At 40.0% G+C, this 20,706-nt stretch overlaps 1 protein-coding gene across 1 annotated transcript in view; it reads right to left on the reverse strand.

The window, feature by feature from the left end:
• tmtops2b (teleost multiple tissue opsin 2b) overlaps positions 1–15,496 on the reverse strand; it is a 30,706-nt gene extending 15,210 nt beyond the window's left edge. Inside the window, exons 1-2 of the mRNA XM_063888041.1 lie at positions 14,677–15,496; positions 2,269–2,594 (exon numbers count right to left, since the gene is read on the reverse strand). Coding sequence (XP_063744111.1) covers positions 2,269–2,594; positions 14,677–15,043 — 693 coding nt within the window. The 5' untranslated portion in view covers positions 15,044–15,496. The remainder of the gene's footprint in view (positions 1–2,268; positions 2,595–14,676) is intronic.
• Positions 15,497–20,706: the final 5,210 nt, after the last annotated feature.

A 20,706-nucleotide genomic window follows, 5' to 3' on the forward strand; every position in this document is an offset into this window, starting at 1 on the left:
AAAAATCCTCAACATTGCTGTTTTTTACTGAACAGCAAATTATAGCCTAATTTCACAGTCGGGTGTGTTGTTGAATGTCATTTCAACAAAATATGGTGGAGAGTGGAAGCATCCACATGAAGGGAAACCTTGCACTGACAAGACTGAATGAGGCTGTGATTGTTGCATAGAAAAAATGGCTGAGGAGTTTGCCAACCAACACTCAAATTGATATTGCTCAAAGGAATGGATCTCTCTGTATGCTCGAGGAGGAACAAAGCTGTCAGTGTATGCTTGGTTTGAAGCATTATTATTATTATTATAAGACAGACTTGAAAAAATGTGCATTAATCCTTGCTCAAAGATATAAATCTCTTTACTAGAACAGGTAGGCCTACTTTATAAAAACACAATAAAGGCCAGCTTAAGCAGCCAAGGCTAGACTGGATCTCACGGCACAATCCCTTAAATACACCCTATATTTCTACAGGAATGTACAGTATATAACATCTGCTATGTGAGGAATGAGTCATCGTATGAAATACGTTTGTTATGTCATTTCAGATTTGCAATATTCTTTATCTTGTAGAAAGAATCTGCTTTCTGTGTTGATATTTTGTGGGTTGGTTCAATTTGAATGCTGCAGAGACAGAGCTGCTTCTTAAAGCCTTTAGAAAAAGATTCATTTTCGAAGACAACAGGTTGTTTCATAAGCATCAAACACTGTGTGACCTTACCGTTGGGAGAAAATCCAGTTTCCCTTTGTTGAAACGTAAACAACTGGAGCTTTTAAACTGTGCTTTTAATTGCACCAAATCAATTACACTGTGAGTCAACATGACGGGAAACCTTTAGCTCTAATTATGTTATGCCTAAAAAGGAAGGTAAGTGTGCTAAATGACTGTGGTGATCAATTTTTAGGACAGCACAAGTGGTTCAAATAACGCCTGAGAAAAAAAGAAAATAGGACTGAACTGAAAACAAATCAACAAAGGTGACCCACATCGTTTTCATCATAGGTGAAGGCACTTTGCCATAGCTGCTTATTGATACGGGAAGGTTGTGCAGAGAGATGAGATTTCCTTTTAAAAGGAACCACCTAGCAGTCAGGATAAGACGGACTATTGGAGGAACATCCCAGAGACATTAGACCTGTGCAGCTGGATAGCAGCAACCCCTCCTCCCTCTTAGGAGTCAGGAGTGGTTTATTATCTTTGTGAGTAAGAAGATGTCTGAGTGGTATTAGCCTTTGTCCCTGCAGCTGATCACAGCATAATTCTGGGATAATCCCCTGCCCTGCTCATCCCTTATGCTCTCAGGAATATACATTCTATATCCCTGGGAGTGCAAATGATTTAACCCACTTAACCTAGCAGGTAAATCTCTCCCCAAAACCCAATGCACCAGTCACTGCAATAGATACGTGAAATGTGCATGACAGTGACACGTGCAAACACCATCTCTTATTGGTATTGGAGCAGCGCATTGTTACAAAGTTGTGTTCAGGGCAGTAGTTTTTTTGTATTGCATCCTAATTCTTTCATTTCAGGTATTTGAAAGATATAAAGTGGTGCAGAAGCAGAGTAGTGATTTCTGGCACAGTTTCACTTACTTACAGGTGCATGGGAAAATTCTGACGTGGTCAAACCTCCAGCAAAACATACGCTGATATAAATCTCTTAGGGGTATTTGATTCTATTTTGGGATTTATCACGAGAGACTCACATGCCAACCCAGGAGGGAGAGGAGGCTCCCTCTGGCAGTGTTCCCGGCAGAGGATGGTTTTTCTGGATATTTCCTGGTGCCAGAAAAGACCAGAAGCAGGTGTGAAACGTGCACACTGTGTTCCCATAGAAACATAGTCGTATAGGTCGTTTAGAGGGTGAAGTCTGTATGAAATATATTGAAGATAGTGTATTAATATTCAATCAAAAGACGTGTGGTTGCTTCTTCTTCCTCCACTTCAATGCCAACCCCTTAGGCACCTAAATGCATGACTTTGTTTTATCAGGCTGCTAGTTGAGAATGCTTTTTGTGTACCTCACGTTTGAAAGGCTTTCCATTGATGTTGTGAAACCCTCTGGATACTGTTGGAGTTCTAAATAAATTGAAGCTAACCACCTGCTGTTCTTCGTGAAAGTTAACTCATAAATATTTGTATTCCTCTTTGAAGCCTAGAGTTTGTACTAGTTATATTATGGTTGAGGGGGATTGCTTCGAGTAAATTTGTTTGGTTTTGCCTTTAGACAGGAAAACAACATAAACAGTCAGACTTTAATGTCTCCATACCTGTTTGACTGCCCATAACAGCCTGCTATAGCAGTAGATCATCACCAGGATGGGTATACCCAGGCAGAAAATGAAGAGGCAGATGATGTAAGCATGCGACTGGGCCGTTTTGACCGTCCAGGACACGGAGCAGCTGGTTCCCGCCCCCTCGATGCCGTAGCTGCTCCATCCCAGCAGAGGGGGCACCGTCCAGAACAAGGAGTACAACCAGGAGCCACCAACGGCCAGCAGGGGCTTTCGGTAGTCTGGCCCACGCTTGTTGTAAACAGTCAGAGTGCTGTAGCGGTCGTAGGAGAGGATCACCAGAGAGATGAGCGACACAATACCTGGAAAAAAATCAGAGAAGCATTGAAGCGAGAGTGGGAAGCTCTGATAGTGGGACAGTACTATGAAACTCACATCAAAACCTTATTGTGGCACTCGAAGAAAAGTCCAAAGATCTCCAAAATAAGGATTCATAAAGACCTCTACAAAAGGATGAGCTGATTCAGTAGATGTTGAGATATTTCTGTGGATATTAAAACCTTCAACCTGCTGGTGGCACTACAGGTTTAGTCACGGATCACCAAAGTCATTGGGGTTAATCCTATGGCGACCATGAAAGTCTGAATAACACTTTTTGGGAGTCCTTCTAATGGTTGTTGGATACAACGTCTGAACTGAAGCTCTCTCTGGAGGGAACTCTGGGATCTAAGCCTTTGCAGACCATTTACCTGCACAAAAACCACCAGATTTAGGAGACCAGGCGCGTCAGGATTATCTTGTAGCCCTATGCATTACAGAACCACTCATATGTGGACAAAGCTGTTAATTAGATCGAATTTCCACCAATGCACATGATGTAAGCGGAGTAGGCTTACCTAAATTGTGCCCCAGGACCCATTAGCGTACACGGTGCTAAAATAACCGAGCCGTGTAGAGACCTCCACTGAATGAGGTCTGATCAAAAGGATCTTGTTAGTCTTACTTGCACTCACACATAGAGCTGTCCATCAGATCACAAAGGACTTGGGGTAATGCGACGTCTGAGCAGGGCGTCGGATGATAGGATTATCACACCGGGTGACTCAATAATGAACTCATCCACTCTCCTCATGCCAATTTAATTTGAGACATACTGAGGCCTTTAGTGCCAGTCCACTTAATAATGAGTCACTGAGTAACTAATTAAATCTGGTTCATCAATTCCTTCAGTGGCACAGTGTTTCTTGAGAGTCACTACTTCTCATTTGGTTTTGTCAGATTGCAATATAGATAGCTTCTGAAATGCATTAAGTTTTCATTACATTTATTCGGCTGTCTTTCTCAGGGGCTGCTCGGTGCTACATAGGCTTCTTAGTCAAAACCAGATCTATTTAGTTCTCCACGGGGCTGGAGAAATGTCCGGCTGCACCTTTTATCCATCTGGCCGGGAGAAAAACGATTCAGCATGTATATATTTTAAAACAATCTCAATTGTTTTGGGTGCTTAACTGAAGGTTCAGCAACACTTTTTTTGCAAAACAGTCGCATGCAGATAAGAGGATAATGCCGCCTGATGTTTCTGGCAATGGCTTGAACCGGAGATAAACATGCTTTTAACATATCCTGTCTCCGTTCAGTGTTTTCTGTTGTGCATGACATCAGAAATAAACCTTACGCGTCCACATGAGGCACTTGAACATCAGTGTAACAGCAGTATTTAGTGGTAGATTTAGGGGCCTTAATAACACCTGCTGTGATCTCCTAATCAACAAAGTAGTAACCCTGACGTCCTTGGATGTTGCCATGTGTTATAGAGCGGTGTATTTCTGTAGGCCAACCAGGAAGTCGCAAGGGTTCCCTGGACAAAAAGCATTGGATGTGGGAATTTTGCATGTTTGTGGCCAACACCGATTATGATACTTAACATGTTTTGTTCAGAAGGATAATCTACATTTGGTAACACAACTTTGACTTTTGTAGCGCAACTGCACTCGGCAGAAGCACAAATCTAATATTAGGCTATAAACAAACTACATCACAGTCACATGGCTGCGCATCACCACCGCTAAGCTAAAGGCGGCTAATATTCGGCGTGATGAAATTATGTTTTCTTACTTGGTCATTTGTTATGACACACAGAAGCTTCGGACATTCGCCAGTGGAGTATTTACTAATGTATTTTATGTTGTTGAACAAAATGTGAAACTCTTGTAAGCTTGTTTTAACCACAGACCTTATTTCAGGCTTCTAAACACAAACACGTCAAAAAACTCAGAGACAAGGGAACCGGAAGTGGTCAAATGTTATGAAGTCTTTTCCAGGTTTTAGGACTCATTCCGGCACAACTTTAAGTTCTATATGGTCTGAGTTCTATGTTGTGCCCTTTAAAGCAATCCTCCAGTAAGACTATGCAATACATCTGCAGGTATGTGAATAAATACATTCATGACACCACCGGTTTTATAATAATTGAACGGTGGTTAAAGAGCAAATCTCCTGCCTCCCACAGTCTACATCTGGTGGGTCAGACTTCATGTCACTGCTTTCCACACATTTTAGAGCAGCCTCACCACAGGGACCCAGCACTAGCAAGAGCCTTATGATTCTGTGGGATTTGTTGTGCATTTTATGTCTATATTAATCTATTTACCTATATTTTATATGTAGAGAGGTCTTATGCTCCCTGAAAGGTCTTGATCTTTTCAAACATGACACCGCTGTTACCCATCTGCTTTACCTTCATCTCTGGAGCTCTTGACCTTTCTCATTCTTCTTCATCTTGCCATGTCATGGCATCATGATCATGAAACTAGCAGGGACTAGTAATCTCTCCCCCCTCTTATATTGGAAGTACAGAGGAGTCTCATGAACCTGTAGCTCACACTTCAATTACACCATATTACCATCTGGCATTCAAGGAATGGGGAGTTGGAGGGCATGGCATCCTGTATGTCCTGAGAAGAACAACATGAAGCCCTTCAGCTTATTGCTTGGCAGGACGTCGGACTATAAAGGACAAACGTAAAATCTGTGGTAGAATGATAAGAAGTATGTCTACTCGGGTGTTTGAGATACTTGTATTTCTATTTTTATGCTACGTTACACTTTCATTCCACCACATTTTAGAAGCCAATATGGTGCATCTTAATTAACTACATATATTTGACAGCTTTAGTTTCTTAATAGATAAAGATTATTAGCTACCATGAAATTTAAATAAACATACACTTAATTCTTAAAACATTGAATTATAGTTTAAGAAATCCAGCAGAAGTATAGAAAATAATCTAAATAAGTTGCACCTTTCCACAATGTTATATACCCATTAATACATCAGAAATGATAACCCATAATGTAATATGACTCTGAAATGGGCCATAACAAGTATTTTTACTTTTGGTACTTGGGTATATTTGAGTGCCAATACTCTTGTAATTTTACTTTTTACAAGTTTACGAGTATTTTTACAATAAGTAGTAGTGGAAAGTAACAAAGTACGTTTACTTGGGTACCATATTTAAGTACATGTGTGTACTTTACTTGAGTATTTTCCATTTTATTCTACTTTATACTACCTGTACTACCAACATACAAAAACCCAGTGTTTTAAAAAGCTTCTTAAATAGGCTTCAAGTTGAAAGGAGCAATTGTGCAGATTTTGGCAGATAATAACTTCAGTCACTTTTTTTAAGTCACATTTCTTTGCATGTTTTTTTTTTAATAGTGTCTCTTTAAAAAGTAACAAATCTGAGCTTTTCTTCCAACTCTGTCTATCTTGTGCAGTAGTACAAAAAAATATTCCGATGTTTTCCTAAAGTAAAAGTAGCAATACATAATGGCAGAGACAATACATTCAACCCTCTGTGCTCATTGTCTTTCCGGTTCACCTAACCTGCATGTGATTACTTGAAAATCACATGCAGAAATACCTTGGAAATTCAAGCAGCGAGAATGCAAACTGCACACATCAGATGACCCCCTGCTGTTCAAACCTCAGTGAACTAAGCCGCCAGAAATCATACATTTCACACGTATGTTAGGCCAGAATATATGCGGGACATCAAAGTGTGTAGGAGAGCCAATGTGACGGCTGAGTCACCTTTGCAGAGATGTCAACACGGAGTAAATGTCACCATGCATACTGCACCATACATGCAGTACACTAACAAGACAGTGTGTGTATCTCTGATTGGTTTTATTCAACAGTAACGGGGTACGTGTGCATAAAATAAAATAAATACATCACTTATTTGTCCCTGCCCTTCCCCAAAAGCCTGCCCTTTCCAGAAAACCAAGTGTTATTTGTTCAAGCAGCTTTAACAACCAACAGTATGTTTAAATTCTCTATCATAAAGGGAAGTAGTTTGACATCGTTATAGCTAAGTGAACCGCGGCACTGTAAAGTCGAGATTGTAAGATGGATTTTCTTTTTGTTTGTGGTTGGTGGTGGTGGTTGCAATGTTTATAGCTGGCAGTAAAAAACGACAGTATATTAACACATCAACAGGCAAGGAGATGTTTAATGACCTAATATCGGCTACTTTACATCATACTAATTAAGGGTTTTCAACCTTTAAATATAATTTCATCAGAATTACGACTCAGTAACTCTGATCTTCCTTGGTCTTACATCAGACAAAGCCAGATGTAATGGATGAGGTGTTGTAGGTCTACTCTCAATGCAGCATTTCATCCTGTACAACTCGCAACGTGGCAATCTTTCCATCCCTTTCATCCCAAAACTGACGTGTCCTGTGTGATCAGCATGAGCATCTGAGTGAAAAAGGCTTTTTGAGTCAGAGGGCAGCACTTTGTGAAATCACGCTGCCGTGGGCATGCTGCTAATATTCCATATGTAGGTGAGAGATTGGAGTGTTCTTTGGTCTAAACTCATAATCTTAAAGAGGCTTTTTCCCCCTGCCTGAAACGCCTCCATTGGACTCCATTACATAGTGCCATCACTACGTAAGACTCGCACTTCTATAGGCCAGCGCTCCAACACATTGTAGATGATAGGCTAATGGGTGGGACATCTCTAAGGCAATTGGCCAATCAAAACAAACCGACCAGCTAACCATGAACCAGAGCTGACTGGACTCTGGTTTCAGACAGAGGGTGAAAAGAGGTGCTGCAACACAGGCAGTATGAGAAAAATTAAGAGCTTTTTGAACATCAAAGCATGAAGACATGTCACAGTAGAGACACAAATTACAAATATGTATATCTGAAAATGAGCATAACATCTTCTCTTTAACAATATGCACTCAGTCTGCGTTCAGTAGGAAAAAGCAGCACAACATTTTTTTTTAAATGAAACTATATTGTTTGTCTGTTGTGGTCAGGCTTATTTTGTTACTCAGAATTAATCCTTGTCTTGTTCCCTTTATATTGCCCAGCAGATTCAGGAAATAACCTAATCTTTTCATAAAATAAAAGCATCGTATTTGTGGTCTGTTTTTAATGACTTGCGTCTTCAGTTGGCCTGAAAGGGGCTGCAAACAGAGTTAGGAAGTATTAGAAAGTATCAGACTAATGCATGTTTGCTTTTTATCTTTTCAAGGGATTTGTTGACAATATGAAAAATAAGGAATAAAGCCAGACTAATCCTTTAAGCATAGGAGTGGCAGATCAAATCATGCGTGTGTATAAAGGCTAATGGTATCTGAATGCACTTTGAATGTTTGAGCTCAATGACATAACATTTTGCGTGAATACTGGAAAAAAATAACAGCCTTGGATTTTTTTCTTCTTGATTTTTTTTTTTAAAGAAAGGCTCACCAGGGGCCTGGGTTACTTGAACTCTTAATTATATTCCTCTAGTGAAAAAAGAGGGCTTGTCTTGGTACAACAGAGACATCGCAGTATCGTAGCAACATTTGAAAGCTGGAGAGAAAACTGAGAAACCATAGTGACAAAAAAACCTTGTGTTATGTCACGTCAAATCTGTTAGTTCTGTTTATTTATTATGTCTGTCATTTCATGTTGAATCTACTATTTATGTCACACCAAGTGAGGTGTTCATGTATTCACGTCATGTCCCTGTGTTTCATGTTGTGTCTCGTTTTCCATTTCCTGTTTTATTTTGTACTTACCTTGTTTCTCATTGCAGGCCCTGTTACTTTCTGTCTTTGTGTGTTTTCCCGCCGTTGTCAGCGTCTGCCCCGCCCCTGATTGTTGTCACCTGTTGCCCTGGTGTTTCTGCCTCCCCTCCCCAGCTGTGGCTTGTGTCGTGATTAGTGTCTTTGTATTTAGTCCTGCTTCACCTTGTGTTCTCTGTCAGTTCGTTGTCGTCTTTCATGTATTCAAGTCAAGCGTTTTTCATGTCTTGGATTTCCCTATCGTCTTCATGTGTTCAAGTCAAGTGTTTTTCATGTCTTGGATTTCCCTATCGTCTTCATGTGTTCAAGTCAAGTGTTTTTCATGTCCTGGATTTTTCCTAACTTTGTATTTTTGTAAAACAGCTTTGGAATAAAGCTCGCCTTTTGTTTGTACCCATACCTGCCTCCCTTTGCTGCTGCACTTGGGTCCTATTTCCCCAAACGCTGACACCTTGCTTCCCTTATAGGACTTTCATTCCCATACTGAAGAAACGTTGTCTCATTAAAATAATAATTATAGGATTTTACATACGTAGCACCATGAACACATTTAGATTATCTTCCTCTGTTTCAGCCTCTTACTGCCAAAGCCTGCTTCAACACATCCTTCAGCCTGATATTAACTAGAATTCAAATACTGTTACACAACGGTGATTATCATCGGCAATGACATGCAGGAATAATCATGCAATTAGTTTATTTGACTGAAATTAGATTGAACATCGTCATCCGGTTGTGAATCATGTTTGGACATTACACAGTGCTTAAAGGGGACCTGCTGTCTCTGGCCTTCACTTTCCTGTAGTGTGTAATGGAGGCTGTGACTCAATGAGCTTGTGCATTGATCTTCAGATCATGGGAGCACTGGTTCCACTGGTTCCAGTCCCACTGGCAAGACACTTCACCCAAAATTGCTCCTGTGGGGGTTGCCCACAGTATTGAATGTATGTGAGTCGCTTTGGATAAAAGCGTCACACAAGTGACAGGTAAAACAGGTTTGTGTGCATGTAAATGGTCTGCAAAGGCTAAAATCCCAAAGTTCCCTCCATAGAGAGTTTCATACGCTAAGTGGCGGGACATCTGAGCGGTTGACCAATCACAACAGAGCTGGCCAGCTAACCAATCAGAGCAGACTGAGCTCTGGTTTCAGACAGATGGTGAAAAGAGGTGCTGCAGTATGAGAAAAATAAAGAGCTTTTTGAACATTTAAGCATGGAGACATGTCCCAGTAGAGACGCAAAATACAAATATTACATTAGGTCCTCTTAAAAGCACTTAATGCACTCATGGCTTACAAAGTGTGAGAGCACTTTAACCCCTTAATGCTTTTGGTAAACAGACAGAATTAAAGGAAAATACAACCAGGTAAAATGTTTCTTTCACTTTTACAAAGACTTTTATTGTTCCATTGCTATCTTAAGCATGTTGCTGCAGTTGCTTTGTTCGCTGTTAAACCATCTGTCCCTGTCATGCACTGGAATAAAAAATATTTACTCCCGCTGATTATCTCTCAGTTCTACCCTCATTCATCATAGTCTTTGTAACGCCCGGAAATCAGTCAAAAATGTCCTACAAGCAATCAAAAAATAAACATTGGGGTGTTAAACAGTCGTTGTCAGGCGCTGAAATGATTTCACAAAGTGAGTTGCTTTGGCGCTTCATGAATTCAGATATTGGCAACACTTCCATAATTACTTAGGAGCAGTCACATTGAAGGAGCAAAGCTCTAATGCCTTTTTTTGTGCAAGTGGCAAACTATTCCCATAACCAGTAGCATGCCTGGAAATCTTCAACTGGGCTAGACAGGGTCAGAGTCTTAACACTTTTCAAAAGCTTCAATATATTAGGTTGACCTCAAAAGCAAGACAGAAGTCAGAATTCAATGCAAATAGATTTACAGTACAATGAACTGGGATGAACTGCAGAGCAACTGAACTCAAAGAAGACTGACATTTTACAATTCAATAACGGTCAAGCTTATCAATTTGCTCACTCCCCAATTCTATTTCGGCCCACAGAATACTTTGAAACATGGTCCTGGTTACACAATGTGTTTTTCAAAGATAGCGGTGCCAGGGTCAGGCTGTGCAGGTGCTCTGATTCCCATAGAAACATCTGCCAGTTTTTTCCACTCATTCCCATACACAAATATCGTTTGAATGGTAAATGGACTGTGTTTTATATAGTGCTGTTCCAGTCTTTACAACCACTAAAAGGCCCTTTCACATATTTATAATTCAGCCTTCACCTATTCACACACATTCATACGGAGAGAAAGGCAAACATTCACACACTGTTGGCCATGCCATTTAAATGTCTTCCCGTGGAATAAAATCACAGGTATTTGAAGTGTTTTTAAAAATGCTGTGATCTGATTGAGAAAATCCATTGATTGTATTTGAACAGAGCCTTTGTGAGCTATTCACTCTAATTTTAACATACTGAGAGTGATATCTGAGGCATGTCGAGGGTTCTCTGTGACTGGAATAAATAGCCTCTGCTAAAGTGCCTTAAAGCTGCATTCCATGTAATGGCCACCTGTTGTATGGAAGTCTAAGAGAAAATTATCCAAATTCCCCCCTTGATTTATAACCTCAGTAGACATTTTATTTATAAGGTTGTGATCCCGAATGCTACTTTTTAAAGTGTTCTCAAAACAGCTTTTTGTGCATTTCGGAAATTATGTTTTTGTTTCCACGATAAATCAGCATTTGCTACTGATCGTGAACTTTCATGGTGTGTTTTCAGTGGGTTTCAGTGTTGTACGGGGCTCTAAATCTCATCCTACTACTACTTGTGATTCCAAAAACACCAAGATGGAGATGACCCTATGCCTGACCCCGGGCTTAAATCATTGAATCCTAAAAGTAGTAAAACGAAAATCAGCCAAATGTAGAGTTTTTACACGCCCATGTGGTGAGAGAGCCATGCTGTATGTCTGTGAGTGACTGTAAGGTGGACTTAAAGAGCAGTGCGCCACAGAGCATGTACTTCTGGGTACAAATTGTCTCTCTATGTATCAAAAGAGGCTGTTTTCCTAATTTTACTGGCAGTTTTGGTGGCCAAGGAATTTACTCTCAAAGCGTTAAACATTTGAACATCTGCGGTAAAGGACTTTTTTAAATCGATGGTATAACATGTGTATGAGTCATCCGGCATCATGCTGGCTTCAGAAAACCATGAGAAAAAACACCTTTTAGAAGACTCAGCGGGCTTCATACTTCTTCACTGCTCTCTGCAATATGAATGTCACCTTGGAAAAGCGTTTCTTTTTCAAATTTGGCTTTGCTTTTCACTTGCCTTTAGCTGAGCAGCAAAGTGTTCTGACACGATTACACATGATGTGGGAGGTCATGTTCCTGCAGTGACTTCTAGGAGCAGCTCCTCTGCTATCTCATTGGAATTTGAGATGCTGGCATGGAGATTTATAGATAAAATCAATAATTTAAATCCTGCATTACCGTATGATACGTGTTTGTGGTTTCGCCCAAGCCCTCGACTTGTTAAAGCGTGGCCATGCACTAATAGACGTGAGAAACAGATGGTGTATGTACAGTATGTTCAACAACCCTTCAAGATGTTCTTGAGGATGTTAATGTTCTTGATGCTGTTCAACATGTAAACACATTAACATATTGTTGACGCTTCATACGCAGTACTTACTGTGAACAAAACTGTGAGATTGATGTGAATCAAAAACCATAATTAATCATCCCAGCATGAGTGTAAACATGGCACCCAAATATACAAGACAAAGCACTGATAATGTTATTTACATGTAGATGCACCCAATATGGTTTCAGAACATCATGGTGAGATTATCTCTCTGCAGTGTGTTCACATTGGTCGAAAAGTACGAAAAAATAAGAATTTTACTAAAATAAATGACTGTTTTTCTTCTGCACTTGTACCCGCTTGTATCTGCTCAAGTGTCTGTTAAAAGATTGATGCTCTTTATGTTTTGTTCATTGCCAGTGTGTATATATATAAAGATATCTACCTCTAGATATCTATCTTCACCATTCAGCTCCATGAATCAAGTCCCGTGTGCAGGAACGGGAACATTTATTATATAAAAGGAACAAAAGGTGGAATACATTTAGAAAGACATTGGTTCAGGATGTCATTTAAAATTCTGCCAAACACAATTTGTATTCAAAGTAGATGAGTGGAGTTTTAACCATTTAGGTGATCAACATGAGTTACCTGCAGTTTTTGGTGTAACGAGAGGAGTCAAATTGACTTTCCAGCCCTGTAATCTGGCTTAGTGATAAATTATGTGCATAGTTACAGCAAGCCACAAGTGGAGTACTCAGTATATGTGTTTGCCTGGATAGTTAATTGCTCAATTGACTGCAGCAACTCAAACAATATGAAGTCCATTTGTTATGATGAATTATGGTTGTAAAAAAGCATTTTGAAAATAGCTTAATACGCCAGAAAGAGCTTTTACCCAACTGAGGCCCAGGCCAGCACTAATCCATCTTAAACATGCATTGGTACTCTTGCCAATTTCCTTTCTAATCTGTTTCTTCTGCAAACCCTGAATATTTAACAACAGGTTATTTGTTTGCAATGGTTTTTGGACAACGTTGGACGTCTATGGTATATTCCATACATTTGTTGTCAATAACAACACATTAAGATATTGTCAGGCTTTCTCATATCATTTGGGAAATGTATTTCAGGTAAACTTATCTTAATACAACACAAGTGTTAATCACTAACCCCAAAGAAGCATCACAAGGGAGTCAACTCACACAACATTTGAATTTTACCAAGATTTATTTAGCTATTGCAATAAAGCAAACAATCACTCATGTTTCTTTTAAAGAGAGGCTTTTGAGCAGTCATAAATGTATTGCATGAACACACTTATCTGACGGAGTGATGAACCGATGCATTTAGGGTCGTATATTGGTGTTAAGCAACAAGAGATTGCAATACAGATGTGCCAATAGGTTTTGATGGCAAAACAGAAACTTTTGCCACCACATATTTTGTCCACTAGAGAGCACTGACCAGCGACAGCAAAATCTCCCACTTATTATGAATATATTTTTTTATTCTCACACAAGGATCCACACACATTTTATACCTTGACACCACACATGTCCACGCTCCCTTTTGTACCCTTCCCACAAAAAAAGCTACAATCAGAAATCCCATTATTTCCGCAAATAAGCATTTACAGCTTCATTTGACTGAGTCCCCTCAGTAAAGTCATTAGGCAGATGGTGCAGCCGAGAGAGGGACCGTCATGCTCTACTGGGAACATCAACACATCCAATCCCCTCATAGCCTCTCATGTACTGTAAGGATGATTATAAGCAACAAACAAGTGATAAAGCCATATACAATATTCAGGAAATGGGTTTTCCTATTTCAACTGAGGTAGCTCCAATTTCCGTTAATGTTGTTGTAAAAGCAAACGACCATCAGACACTTCCACTTTTCTAAATTGTGTTTCCCAAAACAGGAATAATAATATCACAATATATTATGTTTTTGATCTTTATATGAATAATCTGTCTTGTGTTTCCTAATTAAATAAACGCAATTAACAGCATACATCATATACAACCATAAAAATGTGTCTTTATTGATTCAAGCTCTCAATCACAGCGTATGCTATAAGAACCAATGTTTTGGGTGGTTTTGTGACTTTTGGTATCATTCAAGATTCAGAAAATGTAGGCTAATACATCACAAAATATTGGAATTGTGATCTTTGTATGAGTAACCTGGCTCTTTTTGGCCACTTTACAGGTATAAATAACGTGTAGGCGTGCACTTATTACATATTTAAAGTCCTCTTTGTTATTGTGTTTTTTTGATTTTCACTATCATCCAACTGTCTTTCATATACTGAGAGAAGATGCTCTTAAATGAGGGTTTCATAAACTACACAAAAGTATAGCACATAAGACTTATTTTGATATACAGCATAACATTGCCTTTTATGCTGTATATTTCTATTGTGTATTCAATTTACATTCTCTATAGATATCTATCCTTCATTATTGCTATGTTTATATTCACTGTTTTGCTTATTTTGTTATCTTCTACTGATGATATGTATCTTCATTATAACCCTTTTTTTTAATTGTATTTTATTTACCTCTAATTCATGTGCAATATCTTATCTATGCTGCTTTGACGAAAGAAATCTCCCAAATTGGGATCAATAAAGTCTTATCTTATCCTATAGAAAACTACACTCTGTCTCTCTCACTCCCACACACACACACACACACACACGCGCGCAAATCTCAATGAGTTTATGAACCACAGAAGTTTTTGCTCAAGCATCAGCCGGGAGAACCAGCACATGTAAGGAGCTCACCAAAGCAGGAGTTGATGAAGCCGTACCAGCTGCAGCCGTTGCGCCCCAGCAGCCACCTCCCCCGGATACTGGAGGCGAAGCTGAGGGTGGTGCCGAACAAACACACCAGCATGTCACTGACGCTGATGTTCAGCAGCATCATGTTCACCGGCGTCCGGAGCTTCTTGAATTTGCAAAACAAAAGCAGTACGATGAAGTTGTTGAGGAAGCCAAAAGTCATGATGAAGCCCAGCACCACGGAGAGCACGATAAAGCCGTTGGGAGAGAGCCTCCCTCTGCTCTCCAGCTCGTCCACCAGCTCCATGTCATCGCTCAGGTTAAAGCTGTAATTCAGACCATCCTGACCAGAAAACATCCTGATGTCCATGCATCGGAGCTTGTCCTCACTCTGGAGCAGTTTTGGAGGAGGTTTGGTGACTTTGTTTAAAATTCATGAGCTTCCTTCTTAAGTCTTTCTCTCTGCTGTGTTTCCTCCGGGACATTGAAACCTGAGCACCTCATGTTTTTACATTCCTCCACAGCTGCAGAGAGCTGCTAAAACGATGTTAAAAAACTGACACAAAGGCTAAAAAGAGATAAACTGGTCCACCTGTTACCGTAAAGCTCGCGCGTCCCTTTCTCCGTTTTCAGCACATCTCAGTCAGCGTCCAGCCTTTTCTGACTCCTAAGTCATTTACCAAAGAAGACCTTTATTCTTCACAGTTTCTGGAAAGACTCAATCTCATTCTAACTTGTTTTTTCCTAAGTTGGGGCATTCTGTTCTCTCCAAGTCATCACTTTCAGATGCATTGTAATCACAGTGAAGACTCCGGCAAGATGAGTGTTGCGTAAAGTGCGCTTTGCTCCGCCACCCAGCGTCCTATAAAGGAGGCTCTTACGTCACGGGTCAGCGCTATGACAGGGGCCAACACTGTGTGTGTGTGTGTGTGTGTGTGTGTGTGTGTGTGTGTGTGTGTGTGTGTGTGTGTGTGTGTGTGTGTGTGTGTGTGTGTGTGTGTGTGTGTGTGTGTGTGTGTGTGATTAGGAGATTGAAAAATAAACATTAGTGTGTGTGTCTATACTCTAAATATATCATTGTCCTCATTTGTATTGGCAACACTGTTCCTTAAAACCTGCATGTGGGTATTCAATAAGTTATATCTGACTCTTTCTTTTAAATGCTTTGGCAAAAGGAAAGAGAGATGTGGATGAATTGCTTTACAGAACAGTACATTTATAAGTACTGTACTTTTTCATGACTTAAATGTTTTGCTATACTTTGTACCCCACTACAATTCAGAGGTTAATGGTGTACTTTTACTCCAATACACATTTACTTACTTTGCAAATTTGTATTCAGGTTGCGAAATATAATACTACTACCTTACAGTATACAAAGTAATATTTGGCTCCGCCAGTTTTGATAAACAAATGCCTAAATAATTATTTTCAAACCAAATAATATTTACATTAAGTATATTTTTAACCTGTACTTGAGTAACATTTTGATTGCAGGACTTTTACTTGTAACAGAGTATTCCTACACTCATCTACTTTTACTTAAAGGAATACTCCGGAGTAGATTCACCCTAGGTTAATTTGAACCGTGACATCCAGCCAAGTAGCGCACCCGAAGTTTTTCCAATCTTGTCCGAACATTAGCCGAGTTACGGAGTTCTCCCGAATAGCTTAGTACATGCGCTAACGGAACCTCGACCTATCTCCAAAATTACCACACTACAATCACCTGTTATGACACCAAACTTCTGCAGTAGTATAAATGTGGTCTGTACTCACAAAACGATGCATTTCGAAGTTTGTCACTTCCTTGATCTGGTAATAGCCCAGTGACGTCGACGCAGTTTTAGCAGATTAGAAGCTATTCGGCTTGTGTTGATACTAATACACTCCTGGACTATGTACAAACTTCGAAATGCATCGTTTTGTGAGTACAGACCACATTTATACTACTGCAGAAGTTTGGTGTCATAACAGGTGATTGTAGTGTGGTAATTTTGGAGATAGGTCGAGGTTCCGTTAGCGCGTGTACTAAGCTATTCGGGAGAACTCCGTAACTCGGCTGATGTTCGGACAAGATTGGAAAAACTTCGGGTGCGCTACTTGGCTGGATGTCACGGTTCAAATTAACCTAGGGTGAATCTACTCCGGAGTATTCCTTTAAGTAAAAAAATCCAATACCAAAAGGGTACTTCTGTCACCTCTATCAGAGACAGTGCACAACACTTTGAACCTGCCCCTACATTTTGTGTTTTTTTGTAGGCCTCAGCAATTTATTACCTCTGTAGATAATAAAATCTTACCTGGGGAAATAAAAGAAAGCTGCATGACAGTTTGTCTCTGCAAGACACAACATGGGAAATCAGACTGACCTTTTCTATCTTCAGACCTCACAACTATTTCCATTATTTGTTATATATATTATGTATCTATTGGCTGTATCCTGGACAATAATATAACATTTATTTTTCTTTTCTTGTTCTCTTCTTGTTGTCACTATCAAGGGTTAAGTTATCAGGCGACCTTGGTATACTACTTGTAAAGAAACACATCTCTCTTGACAATGAAGTTGATACAATGTTCAAAATGTAAGTATTCACAACAATATATACTGAAAATGTATACATACACAACAGTCATGGAAGTCTGTTCTTGTGGTCACCATTTGTACAATGCTTTGGAAATACTGTATGCCATGATGACCGTGCCATAAAGCAACTTGAACTCGAATCTGACAGCGAAAAGGAGAAGGTCCTTTAATTTATTCACTTGCATTTTTCCTGCAGAGCTTTTCTGACAGCGGGATCATTATTTTACGGAAGAGTATTAGGGCCACATGAAGAGAAAATATTGTTTAAATGTCTGAGAAAAAAGTCGAAATTTTCGAGAAAAAAGTCGAAATTTTCGAGAAAAAAAGTCGAAATCTGCCAGGAACGGCGGAAGTGGGCTACTAGTCCTTCACAACAGAGCTGCTTCGTGTTTGGTTTGCTGCTGAAATGGAAGACTCAATTGAGTGTTATTTCAGGATTGGGTTAAATAACAAGGAGATCCTTGGTGTCTTGGCGCAGAATCACAATATTATTATTTCTATCCGTACGTTAAAGAGGCGTTGTCGCAAACTTGGTCTTTTCAGGAGGCGTAATCAAACCGACATAGACCAAGTGATAGCCTTCGTGCAGGAGGAACTGAGGGGAAATGGCCAGATGCAGGGGTATCGTTGGCTGCACCTTCGAGCAGTTCAGAGGGGATTGGTAGTCACGCAAGAAACAGTAAGGCAGATCATCAAAGCACTTGATCCACATGGGGTAGAAATGAGACGGGCCCATCGTCTGAGGCGGCGTCTGTTTACAACCCGCGGGCCTAATGCACTTTGGCATATGGATTCATATGACAAATTGAAGCCATTTGGGGTTTGCATCAACGGGTGCATCGAGGGCTACAGTTGTTATGTCTTATGGATGGAGGCTTACAGCACCAATAATGATCCCAAAGTCATTGCTTCCTACTACCTCCAGTGTGTTGAGCGTGTTGGGGGCTGTCCAGAGCGGCTGCGAGCTGACAGGGGCACTGAAAACGGTCACGTTGAGGGCATGCAAAACTTCCTAAGAAGAGAACACGGCGAAATAATCTTTGAGGACTGACTGCCATCTCCTCTGCCTCCACTGCTGTGCCCATCACCACCGTCTCGGCTGCTGTACCCATCTCCTCTGCCTCCACTGCTGTGCCCATCTCCACCACAAACAGCATTATCCATACTGAATGTAAACTACATAGAATATGTTGTAATGTTTTATTTTATGCTGCTTGATGATGTATATAAATAGTATAAAATGTACATAGTATGCATATACATTAAAATGTCTGTCACATTAAATTGTATTATCAAATGGAGTATAAACATTAGCAATATTAATATATCAGAGTATGTAACTCCGTCATCATGGGGTGTACTGACAGGCAACAGGAGACAGAGTAAAGGGTGCTTGACAAGTTTTTTGAGTGGTGTACCCAAAAACCATCTTCAGGTAAATGTTGGTAAGATCTGACCTAAGATTTTCATCTGTGGAGTTGATGTGGAAGTTGTACACTCCTACAAATACCTTGGTGTGCACTTAGATGAGAGACTGGTGTGGTCTAGGATTACAGAGGCCCCTTATAAGAAGGGGTGGAGCGATCTGTATTTTCTACTACAGTTAAAATCCTTTAATGTCTGCAGTAACCTGCTACAAATGTGCTATCAGGCAGTGACATCTAGTGGTGGTGTGAAAGCAAAATATACCAACAAACTGTACAAGCTGATCAGGAAGGCCTGCTCAGTCATTGGAGGAGCAATTCAACTGGACTCAGTGGGGATGCCTCCGGAGAAATGGATACTGGACAAGCTGAAGATTCTAATCCCCTGATTGGCAAGTCTGTTGAGCTGAAGAGTACTGGGTGATTTCCTCTAACTGTTTTGACTAGAAGATACTGTTCTTTTCTACCAGCAGTGATGAGGCTGTACAACTCATCTCTTTATCACCCTCAGAAACTAACTTGATATATTTTATTTTTATCTATCTTACTTTTGTTTGATTTTGCACTGGAGTGCTGTTGTGCCACGCTGCTTACCCTGCCACAGACCTCACAGCATGCCATCACTGAATAACAATGTAAGTGACAAATAAAATCACTGACTTCTTAAATGGTTTCGAAAGCGTTTACTTAAAATTCATTTTACTTATTGTTTTCAATGTACTCAAGTACACTGAGCAGCTCAAGTTCCAACAAACAACACATAGGCCTATTGTGTTCAAACAGCACATAGGCCTATTGTGTTCAAACAGCACATAGGCCTATTGTGTTCAAACAGCACATAGGCCTATTGTGTTCAAACAGCACATAGGCCTACACCATATAAAACATGACAGCTTTACAAAAATACAAAAAAGTACAAATACAAAAGAATGCATACAACAAAAGTTATGTAGTGCTAGAGAACAGTATACATAAAAGTATAGATCAATATTTCAAGAGGAATAACTTTCAAATGCATGTAGAAACATTTATGACCAATATGCATGTGACAGGCAAAACATACAAATCTCAGACTCAAATACATAGGCCTAAACACAAATTGTGTTCAATGAACACATAGCCTAAACTGTATAAAACATGAGTGCAATTATACAATTGGCTGTATAAAAAAAAACAGCTGAAGTGCTAGAGAACATAAACATATATGTTACAGAATAAACGTTTCAGGTAGCAGCGTTTTCAAAGCCCTGTAAAAACATCCCTGAGCAATATGCATGTGACAGGGCAAAACATCAGAAGCCTAGACAATGTCCATAACCCAGATGTTGCTGTCCAAAACAGCATTGAATTCTGATCTAAAATCTGGGAAGTTATCGTAACTATCTGACACCTCCAGCACAAATGCACATGTGTGGCCAATAGGCCTCCTGGGGAAGTCTGACATTTTTGTAAAGACAACCTGGATTTTGGTACAAGTGCCATTACCAGTTGTGAAACGCAGGAATTTTCCGAGATGGTCCTCGTCTAACTCTCTAAGACATCTTCTCAAGTGGTTTTCCACCTCTCGCTGTTTTGAAGTCATGACCTCTTGGAAGTCAAGTAGACCTTGAACGCGTCTTGGATTGGGTCTGAGTGCCTGATAGCGTGCCAGTAGGTGATCATGAGCAATGTTGACCTTTCCATGCATCACCTGCTTCCAACAATCAATTACATACCTAGGTTTTTGTACTAGTTCTTTATGTGCAATCTCCTTCAGGATCTGTGGAAGCGTTTCCGCTTTGATCATCTTTCGGCACTCGTAGTTCTCAAGGACTTCCATGAGCTCGCTGGGATCAACTGATGAGAAATCCTCAAGCGCCTTTTTGAGAATGTCCTGGTCCTGAATACTCACATACTGAAGGAAGCTTTCTAGGAGGTTGCTGCACACAGATCCATGAAAGAGGTCCTCCATCAGAGGAAGAGCTAATTTTATCGGCAAATACTGACATGTTTGTAAACCTGAAAGCAAAATTCTGGCAA

Source organism: Eleginops maclovinus, chromosome 7 (assembly GCF_036324505.1).
Source record: "Eleginops maclovinus isolate JMC-PN-2008 ecotype Puerto Natales chromosome 7, JC_Emac_rtc_rv5, whole genome shotgun sequence".
Classification (NCBI taxonomy): domain Eukaryota; kingdom Metazoa; phylum Chordata; class Actinopteri; order Perciformes; family Eleginopidae; genus Eleginops; species Eleginops maclovinus.